At 39.2% G+C, this 14,271-nt stretch overlaps 1 protein-coding gene across 2 annotated transcripts in view; it reads right to left on the bottom strand.

The window, feature by feature from the left end:
* Nucleotides 1–1,310: 1,310 nt before the first annotated feature.
* rai14 (retinoic acid induced 14) overlaps nt 1,311–14,271 on the bottom strand; it is a 54,399-nt gene continuing 41,438 nt past the window's right edge. Inside the window, exons 8-21 of one of the 2 annotated variants that reach the window (XM_035906990.2) lie at nt 14,023–14,129; nt 13,685–13,869; nt 13,197–13,222; nt 12,748–12,834; nt 10,971–11,060; nt 10,667–10,792; nt 10,051–10,152; nt 5,974–6,684; nt 5,289–5,767; nt 4,419–4,587; nt 4,141–4,308; nt 3,907–4,065; nt 3,487–3,552; nt 1,311–3,249 (exon numbers count right to left, since the gene is read on the bottom strand). In XM_035906990.2, the coding sequence (XP_035762883.2) occupies nt 3,163–3,249; nt 3,487–3,552; nt 3,907–4,065; nt 4,141–4,308; nt 4,419–4,587; nt 5,289–5,767; nt 5,974–6,684; nt 10,051–10,152; nt 10,667–10,792; nt 10,971–11,060; nt 12,748–12,834; nt 13,197–13,222; nt 13,685–13,869; nt 14,023–14,129 (2,562 nt within the window). In that variant the 3' untranslated portion in view covers nt 1,311–3,162. The remainder of the gene's footprint in view (nt 3,250–3,486; nt 3,553–3,906; nt 4,066–4,140; nt 4,309–4,418; nt 4,588–5,288; nt 5,768–5,973; nt 6,685–10,050; nt 10,153–10,666; nt 10,793–10,970; nt 11,061–12,747; nt 12,835–13,196; nt 13,223–13,684; nt 13,870–14,022; nt 14,130–14,271) is intronic. The other variant, XM_087843643.1, reaches the window with a different exon arrangement.

Consider the following 14,271-nt stretch of genomic DNA (forward strand, 5'->3'; position numbering starts at 1 on the left):
GTTTTAATGACTCTGAGATGAAAGAAGAAACCTTGTGGCTGATTCTCTCAAAGTTGGATCCAAAACATGTGTTAAATCTAATTTTGCTAGAATGACTTGGTGTTTGCAAAGGAGTATTGTGGCCTGCGAATATTGAAGTTGGTCAATACTGGTAAATACTTATGAGGCCAGTGCATCCTGTTAGTCGAGTCACATATACAGAGGTTTTTTGTTTGTTTGTTTGTTTGTTTGGTTTTTTTTTTTTGGTTTTTTTTTTTGGGGGGGGGGGGGGGGTCTACCAGAGGTGCTTGCTGACTAAAGTGCCAGATCCTTAAAGTGTTCTGGTGTACAAGTTCAATAGTTGGTAGGCGTAGAAGAAGAAGTAGAGAAGGTACAACTCAACAACCACTTCATTAGGTACACCTTCCTAATAGATTTAACAAGGTGCTGGAAACATATTCACATGACAGAATCACACAGTAGCAGCACTGTGGCATGATGGTTAGCATTGTTGTCTCACAGTAAGAAGGTCATGAGTTTGAAACCTTTCTGTGGAGCTTGCATGTTCTCCCCTGCCTGCATGGGTTCTCTGGGTACGTAGTGGGGTTAGGTAAATAGGTGATCCCCCCATACCATTAAACTATAACCAGCACCCTGAATTGTTGATACAAGCCAGGATCGATCCATCTTGCCATGTTGTTTACGCCAAATTACGACATTGCTTTGCAAATGTTATAGCAAAAATCAAGACTCCTCAGACCAGGCAATGATTTTTTTTAATCTTCTGTTGTCCAGTGTTGGCAAGTCTGTGCAAATTGTAGAAGTCCATTTCAATCAAGGTTACTTTTGTTTTGTTTTTTCATTCAGAGATGCTTGTCTTCAGACTTTGGTTGCAACAGGTGGTTATTTGAGTGACTGTTGCCTTTCTATCAGCTAGAAGCAGTCTGGTCATTTTCCTTTTACCTCTGCCATCAACAAGGGATTTTGACATCTCTTGCAGTCCATTCTCTATAAACCCTAGAGATGGTTGTGTGGGAAATCCCAGTAGATCAGCATCAGTCACCATACTACATTCAAAATCACTTAAATCACCTTTCTTCCTCATTCGGACTCTTTGAACTTCAGGGGGTCGTCTCGGCCATTTCCGTTGAGCAGTTGAACGTGTGTACCTAATAAATATATAAATTATGTATTGTGTTGTGTAGTGTTCATGTATGATCCCCAATCATATGATTTACTGTTGCCTTCCTATTAGCTATAAGCACTCAGTCATCACTCATTTTCTGGTTAAATGCTACTTTTTCTTAATCATAACAGAAAACAGATAAATGTGCAGTATCTTCAAAATTTATTATGTGGATAAAATACAGTTGTCAAACAAGTTTCTCTTTTTACTACAAAAGTGTTAGTAAAGAAACAACCAACAGGACAAGCTGCTTCTTTGTTTCCCTTTCTTGGTAAAAACGTTTCAGTCAAGGCTTAGAGAAAACGAGAAGAACTGAAGACACGCATACGATCAAACAATTCTCAGACGGGTGATAAAGACCTGGTCAGTGAGAAACAAAGGTCAGTCACTTAGATACAATTTAATTCAGTACGACTCCAGTTAAACAGTGAACGGGTTGTGCATTTTAAAAGTGTCCAGTAGAGTCTGCGGCTCTAAGGCAAAAAAAAGTGTGGTGTGAAAACAGTTTAGAGGAATCTAGAAGACTGTCAAAAAAATTCAAAAACACAGTACAGTACACTGTACTGTGTTGTTCTGCACACACAAAGGAGCACAGAGAAAGAAGAGTATTACAAACTGAGGGAAAGAGGGGGAAAAATACAATTCCTGGTAAAGAGAAATAAATTAAAAGATGGTACAAAGAATCCTGTTGAAGCTGCTGTAGAGCCAGAAAAAAATACTGTGTGATTACAGGCACATGATAGGAGAACTTGTGTTTTGTTTTTACACAACTCAACCATCTGATATCAAGCAATACGTTTTACATGCTTTTCATGTAAGAGATTGCAACTCTTAGAAGAGTAGAGGGAATATAAAAAGTAAAACTCTTATCCCCCTCTGTGTCAGAAAGACAAAAATATTCAGCCCACTGCTGGACTTTTGTTACAATTCAGATTTTTTACTTTTTTACTACAGTAAACAGTTAACCCCTCATATGTAAAAATAATAATAATAATATTAATATTAAGAGAAAAATGTTCTAATTCAGGTGCCACTGGAACAAATAGTGCGTTGTTATATTCGAGGAAAAACATTGACACAAAACAAGGACATCTAAGATATCAACCCTTATCATTTAAGTACAGTTATTTAAAAAATAACAAAAAAAAAAACCAAAAACACACGACAGGGTAAAACGGCTCAATAATTTCTTTTTTTTTTTTACAATTTTTTTTAACTGATAGGAAAATATCAAACAGCATTTTGCTTTTTCTTCATACAAGTCCAGCAATTTTTGAGCTGCTGTAGAGCAAAGACTCATGCAATTGTTAACACAGCACAAATTATTTTAATTCTATCGGGAAAATGTGGACAGTTAACATTTTACAGCAAACTCAGATAATACTAACACTGCTGTATCAAAAAATAGACACTCGAACAGAAACGGACTCACTGTTTTCACTGGGCTGATGGGTGCACGTGTGCAACTGCATGTGATTTAGGGTTACTGCACATCTTCAGTGTAGTGTTAACATGTACACACTTTAAATTTGGCTGGTACAGACACGATAAACACCTGGTTCCTCTGTTTATCTGAATTATCAGTGAGCTGATGAGCACAACGCTGACCTGACAAACATGCTAACATTAGCGCCCCAATTCCACCTGGTATGAACATGCACGCTATATCTAGATCCTGACAGCCGGTCCATGAATGTTTGCATTCATCCTGGTATTAAAACAGCCTCTCATTGTCTTGATTGTGCCTGCGATGTGATTAACAAGAAGATGAGCTGGGAGGACACGGCCGACTTCAACTACATGTGCGTTCACATTACAGTAAGCTACCTAGACATGTTGATACCAGGTGTACGTTAGGTAACTGGGTCAAAATGACATTAGGTAAAGGCAATGAACACCTGATTGTAAACCAGTTCCTTATAAACAAATCCTCAAGCTTCATCCGGAGGCACCGTGTGTCTGACAACATGCTTTTGGTAAAGCACTCCCAGCTTGTCTCAGGAGGCTTCGTTGGCTTGGCTTGGCATTTTGCACATCATCAGGATCTGCTTCAAGGCTTTCTGGACGTCCTCGTCCATCTGCCCCTAAAGGTCCAAGACAGACGGTCAGTTAGTCAACTGACTAAAAATATAGAAAACAACTGCTAAAGTGATTACTAGGTGGATAATATTAAGTGACATTCATTTGAAAAACCTTCCAACGAATCACAAACAAAAGTATCTGAATGCCTGACTTAAAGTTAGTTAGGGTGACCTGATCCCTTAAAAGTGAACATCATTAAGCTGTAGTCCAAGAAGACATAAACAAACGGATGGACTTACCTGAACAGCATAGAGGAGGTGCATTCTGTAAACCGACACTACTTCACTGTGTTGCTTCTTTGACTCCTAAAAAGACATGAGGCAAACCCAAACTTAACAACTGTACTTTATTTATATCAAAGCTAGTGTAAGTAATTTACAGAGCCCCCAGAAGGTCGCACTGGTCACACAGATCTCTCTGATTATAACTGCAGCCTGGGGGTGACAAACCTGGGAATGTGGCTGTTTCCATGGCTGTGCTTTGGCTGTTATACGTGTGTGTGTGTGTGTGTGTGTGTGTGTGTGTGTGTGTGTGTGTGTGTGTGTGTGTGTGGTGACAGACTGTGCTGTAACTTATTACAAAAGCAGTTTAAGGGAACATTTCTGTGACCTGTGGGGAGCTTTTAAATCGATTTGCTAATTATTAATGAGAAATCTTACAGCAAGCTGGTACTGCAGTTGTTTGATTTGCTGCTGCATCGTCTCGAGTTGCTGATTTTGCTGCTGTCGTTTGGAGGGGGAGCATGAGCTGTAGGAGAGCTGTGATAGGCTGTTTAAGGCATCCTTCAGTTTCACCACCTCTCGAGACAGGTCATCTATCTACAACAAGATAGAACAAGTTGAACAAGTTCACCGTGAAATGAAAATACTTTTAGCTGCCATTTCATTACTGACCCTCTTGTTCTTTTCTCTCTCTGATGCAGTGTGATTCTCCACCAGCTGTTTGAGCTGACACACAGCATCCTGGGACTCGGCCAGTTTGGAGGTCAGCGTCTGGTTCTCCTTCTCCTTTGACATAACTAGCTCCTGCAGGGCTTCTCGCTCTGCACCATTATCCCGTGCCTGATGGATCCATGAGCGGTTAAGATAAGTGTTAAGAATAGATAGTACTAAATGTTAGAGAGAAAAGAGCCTTTGGAAAGTGGATATGTTGTTTTTGCCTATCCTCCCACCTTCTGCCAGGCATCAGCAGCCTCCAGAGCCATCTCATCCTGCTTCCTGAGGGCCTCCTGGAGGAGGTGTGTCAGATGGTTCACTTCACCTTCCAGCTGCTCCCGCACTGTGTCATGCTCCACACGGGAGACTGAGTCATCTGGGGTGACATCCTTCTCAGCTGTCAGCCTGTTTGTGAAAGGGACACATGGTAGTAACTAGAACTAAAGTACATTTTATTCTAGCAGGGAGGAACATTTAATGGAAACGGATAAACTCAGTAACCCTGTAATTGATGTGAATATATTTTAATAAATTTTATTTTTTTCATTTTCACATTTTAAAAAAATGAGATAAATGTATTTCTCTAACAATCAAGATTAGTCAGCTTGTTTGTTCTTTCATTAACTTGCATAGTTACACTTGCAGGAAACTCAAAAATCAAGTGCCATTCTACAGATATACATTGCTAAACAAACCAATTAGTATTAGCTGATAACACTAATACTAGCACTCTATTACCTCATTATGATCACTTTTGGCATCATTATGCTAACCTTGAGGCTGCTACACCACAAGACCTATCGGTGATTTTGTGGTACATTATGTGCATCCTTCTTTTATATATAGTCTGTGCCTTAATTTTATACTCATTTACTGATAATCATTAGTACAATATTAGGTTCTTTTACTTGTTATTATTTCACGTTATCCATAAATTCTGTCTCTGTGTTACATCACTAAATAATGTATGAAAAGGTTATTTATACATGTGCGTCAATGTATAAGTAAGATTTTTGTTGTAGCCAACCAAGGTGGAGCTCAGTAAAAAATAGGAAACATGTTCATCATCAAAATTTGAAATATTTAGTTTTGTGTTTGTGTCTCACCTGTGTTGAAGAGCCTCCACCTGTGTGGTCTTTTGATGTAGCTCCTCTTTCAAGGCTTCCACCTCATTTTCCAGCTCTTTGATCGCATTACCCAGAGACGACATCACCTGCATTTGATCAGCAAGAGCCACGGAGTTCTGTGCCTGAACCTCTGCCGCCTTCCTCAGTAGTGAAATCTCCTCTTGAGCAGATGAATATTTCTTCTCAGCCTCTGCTAGCAGCCTCTGCAGCTCCTCCACCTTACTGTTTAACACCTGCACCTGTTGTTCCAAAGTTGGAGAAGGGGCCGTACTCTTCTCAGCTTGAGCTTCAGCTAGCTGTTTCTGAGTGGCATTGAGCTGATTTTTGGTTTCACTGTAGGAGCGTGAAAGTTCCCTGCAGCGGAGCTGCAGTCCAGTGATTTCCTCATCTCGGGCAGCCTTCATCTCTTCAAAGTCTTTGGCTGCAGATTCAACAGGCACTGTGCCCTTAAGAGCCTCCTAAACAACAGAAAGGGGATAAATTGCAGGCCATAAAGATGAATGATATGTGGTGAATTGCATTTTAAAAAGCAGTTTAAAGAAAAAAAAAACTCTGCTCCTCTGATATCAGCTGAATCTTGAATTGTCAGCCTCAAGCAGAGATGAAACAGACTACGAAGGTTGGACAAATCAATTTTGTTCATATAGAAGAACCCTGCATTTACCTGGAGCACCCTGACTTCCTCCTGTGCCTCCTTGTACAGCTCCTCAAGTTGTGCTGCCCTCTGTTCTTTCTGTTTAGCGCTCTCTCTATCCTCCTCCGTCTTCTTCAGTGCCTCTTCCAGACGTTTGAAATGTTGTGTTGCTTTATCTACCTCTGACTCTGATTGGGTGAGCTGGGCCTTTAGCTGCGTTACTTCATGTTCAAGTGTGGATGATGTAAGTCTCTGACTGTCCTGGCCTTCTCTCGTTCCCACCTGTACTCTCAGATTCTCCACTTCCTCCACAGCTTGGTGGTATCTCTCCTGAGTGTCAGTCAGCTTGGCTTGCAGATCTGCTAGACTCTCCATCAGCTCTCTCTCTCTTCCTCTGTCACTTTCATTGTCCTCTCTTTCCCTGCTTCGCTCTGGCTTCAGCTGAGCCTGAAGCGACTGGTTTTCCTTCCTGGTTTCAAGCAGTTTTTTCTGAACTTTCTCTAATGTCTGCCTCAACAATCTGATCTCCTCTTCGCCTCCTCCTCGTAGTTTCTCCCTCTCTTCTTCCTCCAGTATCACAGAGTCAGCTCCTGGATCTTCTCCTTCTACTTGGGTGGTGGAGGGGACTTGAGGCAATGACTCAAACTCATCCTGGGTAGAGTGGAAAGATGAGTTGGAGGCAATGCTGTTTGGACGACTCATCTCCTTCAGGTTTTCATTTCCTTGGAGGGATGGATGTTTCTGTGGGATGAGGGAACAGGCAAAAGTGAATGAAAGTGAGTGAGGCTGGAAATACAAAAAGCTCAGTAATGAAACCGCAGCTATGTTTTTCTCTCACATTCGCTTTGATTGATTAACTACAAAGCAAAAAACAGAGGTATTTATTAGAGATGACACGATACCACTTTTTATGTCTGATACCGATATCATAAATTTGGATATCTGCCGATACCGATATGAATCCGATATAGTGTGTTTTTTAATCAATAAAACTGTTTTTTATAAATATATTGCTGCATTTTGTTCATACTCAAGTTTTAAAAAACAAAACACTAAAGCTATTCTGTTATACTTGTATGCAAAAAATACACTGCACCCAAAATATTTCATAGTTCAGCAACACTGATCAATCTAATGAACTTAAACCTACTCCATCCTCCTTATTCTGGTGTTTTAAAGAGTACTTAGCAGAAATATTAAACAACCTAACTAACAGGGTTGCAAACTCCCAGCAAAAATATTTGGGAACCACCTCCCACCTCACGATGCTTAATTGACGTAATCAACTTTAATTTAATGCACGTGTAAAACAAATGCACAGAAATCAATTATTTTTCTGCAATAATTAAATAGATTCAACATCTTGCTTCAACAGTATTGCAGACTGCAGAGATGGTATCTTCCCAAAGGAAAAAGTACTATAGCTTACTAGGGTGTATATTAGACTTAATAGTTACTATATACAATTATGGTTTTCTATACATTTAATCAGATGACCATTTTGGTTGTAAGATTCAGATAATTATTTATTAAAAGTTAGTCATTTTAAATGAAATAACAAATAAAAGTATTTTTTGTGCCCCCCTTTCCCTGTTAATGCCCTACCTGGCCCCCCTGGCAAAACTTTGCTAGATCCGCCCCTGCACAGTTACCAGCCGTCAGCTACTTAGAAAAGGATCCTGGTGTTATTTGTCTCTCAGAAACAGTTCATAACTTCCCTTCAACTCATTCATGTCACCTAAAAGGTAAACCTGTTTGTCCATCACCTGTTCAGCTCTGATGATTCAGTAAGGACATCTGGTTTCATCTTCATGTTTCCCTCTCACCACATATCCAAACCGATATCATGACCAGCAGCTTTTACAGCTGTGGCTCCAGCCAACATCAGCTGATACTAGAAATTAATATAAAATAAATTCTAACAACAGCTTATCACGCTTAAACATGCTGCTGTTGTTTATCCGCTGGTTTCCTCTTTCTGGCGCAAAGTGGGCGATAAACAAACAAGAAAGACGGGACTTGCGACAGAAAAGCCGACCAGCTGATCATTGATCAGTTTCATGGTTGAAGTAGCAACAGGGGAGGAAGGGGGAGAGAATGAGAGAAGAAGAGGCAGCTGTGCAGCAAAAACAGAATAACTCCAGCTTTGTGTCTTTTTTTCCCCCCATTCTAGCTGAAGTACGGGACAAATCGATTCCTTTTCTCCTCAATATGAAACTCCGATGGCCAGTCCAGCTGTGGCTCCAAATATCAGTTGTTAAGCTTAACGCGGAAATACTATTCAAACATTCAGAGATGAACTTATACACACTTGCTTTACTTCTCTGGGATAGTTTTCTCTGAGATTAAATGCTGCGGTTTGGAAGCATGTAGCGAGGCTCCAAATGCTCCACCAGACCACCGACCGGTCTCGGAGACAACAGCCGCTCTATCACGTGACACATACGATACATAATATCGGATTGGTCCATCTCTAGTATTTATATAGCTGTGGGTGTCTTAAGAATAGGAGTCAAATTTTTCATATAAAATATTTTTTCAAATTTATATTTATAAAAAAAATTATATGTTTTTTAATGAAAAATACACTATAGACCTTCACTTTTCTATTCTTACTGAACACTTAGGGCACTTCTTACTAAAATCCACAGCCAGTGGCCATGTTTTCTTTCTATCACACACAATCTGATGGATTCAATCTCAGCCACATTTACACAATTTTAGGGCACAGTCACTTTATGAAAACACCACAAAGCTGGGTCGACTGTTTAATTTGATCAGGATTGGCAGATTAATTAATAATGCACACACCCACTAAATTAACAATTAGATATAAGATATTACACAAATGCATTATTGCTCATTTACTCAACTGTACTGAGCAACACTTAGCAGCATTAAGGGAGGACAGGAGGGATAATTAGAGTGTCAGCTTTGTTTATTTAACCTCCTAGGACCTGGCGTCCACATATGTGAACATCACATTTTGAGTTATTTAGACCAAAATATTTAATTTTGCTCTACTAGGGCCTGATATCCACTTATGAGGACATTATACTGCTACTGTTCTATCAAAATTTAAAACAAATATGTGGCTCTTGTTTTTCTTAGGAACAAAAATCAGGTAAAAAAAAGAAAAATCTGGTAATTCTTTGTTTTTACACTCATTGGGTCCCAATCAGTCCAAATATCAAAGAGAAATTAAAAAAGCATGCCGTGGTAGAGTTCGGGTCTTAGGAGGTTAAACAGAAACCAGTGTTGAGTAATATTACTTTAAAAAGTAACATTAAATTAAAACATGTAAAGGTTGGACTACGTTTTGGTTACCAGAAATAAACACACATGACACATAAGCCAGTCATTGCACTGATGCATATGCACACTATAGGTTCCCTGCTTTTAAGAATGTACAGTTTGCTGGTAATCCTGTTGTTGTTGTTGTTGTTGTTGTTGTTAGGCTGAGCTTTTCTGCAGTTTTCCTAGTGCTCCCTAGCATTCAACTAACCATAAAGAGTACACAAGTTATTACCTTTTTAATATGCTTTAAATAAGCTCTAGGACAAAACTTAGAACGGAAACGCAAACAAAAGTGTAATTATTCTGTGTGTCTATTAATGTGAAAAACAAAACAAAACAATAGTATACTTGATGACGTAAAGTGAATCCTGTTGTTTGAAGTCTTAAACGCTTTCAAAAACCACCGCAATCGTCTTCGTAAGCTTTTCAGGATCCGGCTTAAACCACAAACAAATGTCACGTAATCTGTAGTTAAACTGACACATTCCTATTTCCTAAGTGTAACGAGCATGCTCAGTAAAGAGGCATTCATCATCTTCATGATTTCCCGCCGGGCATAAAAGGAACAAACACCGAAACACTGTAAGCCGACTTCTTCTGTGCTTCTGTTTTTCTCTACTTCTACTTCTAATACATTATTTGTAGTTTGTTAAAAAACAGAAAACTTTTTTTTTTTTTTTAAATCTATCACTTCAGTCAATCTGCAGTAGTAACCTGGCTTAAACAAGCAGTTTACTGTTGTTTCGTTGATTGTTTTTGGTTGTTTGTTTCATAGCTAAACTCCTGAGCATGAATGAATGGGTTACATACCTTAAGTTTGCTTGCAAGTTGCTGGTTTTCCAAAGTGAGAGCCATAATCTTGGCTTGCAGAGCAGAAACCAGAGCAGCAGACGCTGTGAAACTTTGCTCGGCCTGCCAGGACATACGCACACATACATTCACATACCAGACTGAGACATAAAGACAACGCTAAGGACCACCACCTGCCTACTGAAAAACAACACGAGTCGTGGCACGTCTTAAGCTTAGTATAGACCTCCTTCAAGAATGCTGAAAAGCTGTTATGTTTGTTTAGCACTAAACTACAAAAGCAGGCTGGCTTCTTTGTAAACATATTATACGTAGAAAACTGTTTAAGATTAATCTAAAGTTAAAATATTCAGTTAAAATATGCACAACACAAACATCTGTGATTCAAGTTTTTCCTAAATGCATGAAAAGAGATTAACTTTCATACAAAATACATATAAATGCAGTATATTGACTCTATGTGGGGTACTCACATGTACAAGGCATGCTAATACTTATTATTAATTTAATTATTTTTCTCCAGATAATTTGGTCTAGTCAATACACCCGGTTTAAAAACCTGCATATATGGAATTTAAATAAAGCACCACAGTGTTGTCAACTATATATTAGTCACCTTTGTATCCAGCTCAGGACCCGTCACCGTCTCCACCGTTTGCTTCAGGTCTTCAATTGTTTCCAGCAGCATGTTTCTCTCCTTGTCAACCTCCTCTTTCAATGCTGTTCCTCTGATCTCATCTTCCTGTGAAAAAAAAGGGGAGGAGAAAGGAGTGACGAGTGGCAGAAAAAACTGGGAGGAAAAAAAACATCATATGAAGGCTGATGGAAAGAATTTACCCAAGTACTTAAAATGGAAGCCCAAAGGCTAATGCAGCTTTCAGTTTCATATTTCTTTTTTAATACCTTGTATTTTCTGTTACCTTGTAGTTGAATCTTTTAGGAGTGTCACTTTTGTTGGATGCTGGAGTGCCAGTAGATGTAACAATTGAAGGGGAAGAGGGTCCAGAGCTCTAAAGGAGGATTGTTGCATTAATTTTCCTGATAAATTACTATCATTGATTTGTCCACTTTTAATGTCGCTACCATCTCTCAGACATTTTACAATCCCTAAGGATGGCCTGTACTGCACTGACTGTTTATAGAAACAGCTTGCAAATGCCACACTTTCCACAATTTTTACCTTTGGCCTCTTAAAAAAAAGAAGAGAGAGAGAGAGAGAGAGAGAGAGAGAGAGAGAGAGAGAGAGAGAGAGAGAGAGAGAGAGAGAGAGATTAAATGCTAAAAGAGTTGTAATCGCTAAACTTTTAATTGAATTTGGATACGAAAACCTTACAATTAAAGGTGATGGTGTGCACTGTAAACCCATATGTATAACATAACTTACTTGAAATGTTTTAGTAAACAACTAAAATAACATAAATTATGTCAGTGCATAAAATATACACACTGGCCACGTTAATAGGTTACCTGTTAAACTGCTCAGTATACCTAATGCTAAATACCTAATCAGCTAATCACATGACATCAACTCAATACATATAGGCATGTATACATGGTCAAGACAACCTGCTGAAGTTCAAACTGAGTAACAGAATTTCTGATTATTAAAGAAACTGCTGAGCTAATGGCATTTTCCTACAAAAAAACATCTCTAGGGTTTACAGAAAATGGTCAGAAAAGGATAAAATATCCAGTGAGCAGTAGTTCTCTGGGTGAAAATTACTTGCTGATGCTAGATAACTGAGAAGCATTGCTGGACTGCGTTAAGCCAATAGGAAGACAGCAGTAACACAAATAACCACTTGATACAATCAAGGCTTGCAGAAGAACACCTCCGAATCCTCCAAGAACAGGAAAGCGAGGCTTTTGATTGGCACAGACTCATCAAAATTAGACAATAGAAGACTGGAAAAAATGTGGCCTTGTCTAATGAGTATTGATTTCTGCTGCAAGATTCAGATAGCAGGGTCAAAATTGTGAGTAAGCATGATGAAAGCATGGATCCATCCTGCCTTGTGTCCAGACAGTCTGCATGTGTAATAAGTTCAAACTGAACATGAGAATGGAGAATCTGATGCTTGGCATATATTCTTTTTTTACTTTGCACCTATTACTAACAACTTACCATCACTTAATACCTGGGTATTGTTGCTAACCATGTCCTCTAGCATAACATGCCACACCACAAAGCTGAAATAATCTCAAACTGGTTTCTTGAACATGACAAGGAATACAGGGTACTCAAATGACCTCCAATGTCACCAGCTCTTAACCCAATAGCGCAGCTTCAGGATGTGGTGAAATGGGAGACTTGCATTATGGACATCTGTGATGCTAACATGCCAATATGGACCAAAATCTCTGAAGAATGTTTCCAGCCCCTAATTAAATCTATGCCATGGAGACTTGTGGCAGTTCTGAAGTCAAAAGAGGCTCCAACCCAGTACTAGAAAGCTGTACCTAATAAAGTGGCCAGTGATTATACATGCTACATCAACGGAAAAATTTGGCTGATGTTTTTTCACCAGAAATCAGTTAATAGTTTGTCGAAGAGACCTTTACAGATAGTATGTAAATAAGCAATCACTGATTTTGTTCTCATATTACTTTGTATGAATACACTACAAACATGCATTAATATTAATATGGAGAGTGGCACACTGGTACAAGCCGCCAGACAGAGACACATGCATTTACCTGAGGTGGGCTAATGGGAGGTGGAGGTGCTTTTCGTTTTTTGGGAGTTATGATCCGTTCATCACTTATCTTAGCTACTTGATCATGCTGAAGAGCCAGCAAAAGAGGCAGAGAGGGAAGGTGACAAAAAAAAAGAGAAAGAAAAGTGGGATTCAGTGCTGGTTAGTAAAAGGAGTCAATCGGTGGGTGCTACAGTAAGAATTAAGATTTGTTTTTCAAAAACAGCAATTAAAGTTTTTTTTTCAAAGCTCGGAATTATGACACTAACATATAAGAGAAACTGAACTATATTATTTGTAGCTATGAAACTGAAATTAGTCTGAAGTCGGTTTTATTCCTTATTTTACTTCCTAATTCTATAAATCAGTTGGCAGTGCTAAAATATTTATTCACTGTCATCCGCTGTGGAGTTTCACGTGTTTTAGTACTTTTGATGGTCAATATCTTACCTGGGGACTTTTAGGAGACTTCGTATCTGCCAAAAAAGATGGAAAGGTATTGTTAGGTACAACACACTAAACATCTAAGAAAAATTCAACAGTAACAGGAAGCCAACTGCAGGTGGCAGTGTTGACTGTGTTGAACCCAGAGCAGTATGGATCTCTGTCTCACAGGGGTAGTATGTGTGTTTTTATTGGCACTGATCAGGTTTTGGGAGGGCAAAAAAACCCTGAAAGCATTAAGACTGAATCTCACATTGTTTTTGGTTAGGGTTAAGACTGAGGTTAGGTACAGAGTAAGTTTCCATGGAAATGTACTGGTTCACTGCAATGCCCTTAAGGGGGGGGGGGAAAAACCTAAAAACAAATATGCCTGCCTACCGCAGCCTGAGTGACATTGTCCATAAAATTTACATACAAACACTTGCATAAAGCCAGTTGCACTCACTTCCTATCTTTCTCTGAATTGTAGGTTTGTGTTTATGCACAACTCTTACCTGAGACCGGATGCTTGTTTAGTGCAGCTGAAAGGGCAGTTTTGGTTTCAGAGCTGCCTGAGACCTTAGCGTAATGTAAAACCTCATGGCCTTCTGCATCTACAGTTGACAAGTCTGCTCCTCTCTTAACCAACACTTCAACAACAGATACTGCATTGGACTCGGCTGCGAGCATCAAGGCCGTCCTACAACACAGACAACACAGCATACTGATCACCACTTCAACATCAATCAAATATCCTACAATGAGCAACAATTTATTTGTAATTTTTTCCCTGTGTCTTATTGTGTGTCGACTTTGTTGGGGTCTTTTTTTGTTGTTTTTTTGTTTTGTATACCTGCCACTGTTGTCAGAAGTGTTGATTTCAGAACCAAAGTCGAGCAAAGTGCTGCATACTTCTGCATGACTGTGTTTGGCTGCCAACAGCAAGGAAGTGAGACCATCCTTTAGGAGAAACAAACATAAAAATGAGAAAACAAAATGACTAAAATCATCCTATAGAGAAAAAAAAAAGACAAGATAACATGACACAGATTTAAATGGACGCACACCCACAGCAATATAACTAGTCACAGCGTGGGCCTTG

Source organism: Neolamprologus brichardi, chromosome 7 (assembly GCF_056152115.1).
Source record: "Neolamprologus brichardi isolate AB-2024 chromosome 7, ASM5615211v1, whole genome shotgun sequence".
NCBI lineage: Eukaryota > Metazoa > Chordata > Actinopteri > Cichliformes > Cichlidae > Neolamprologus > Neolamprologus brichardi.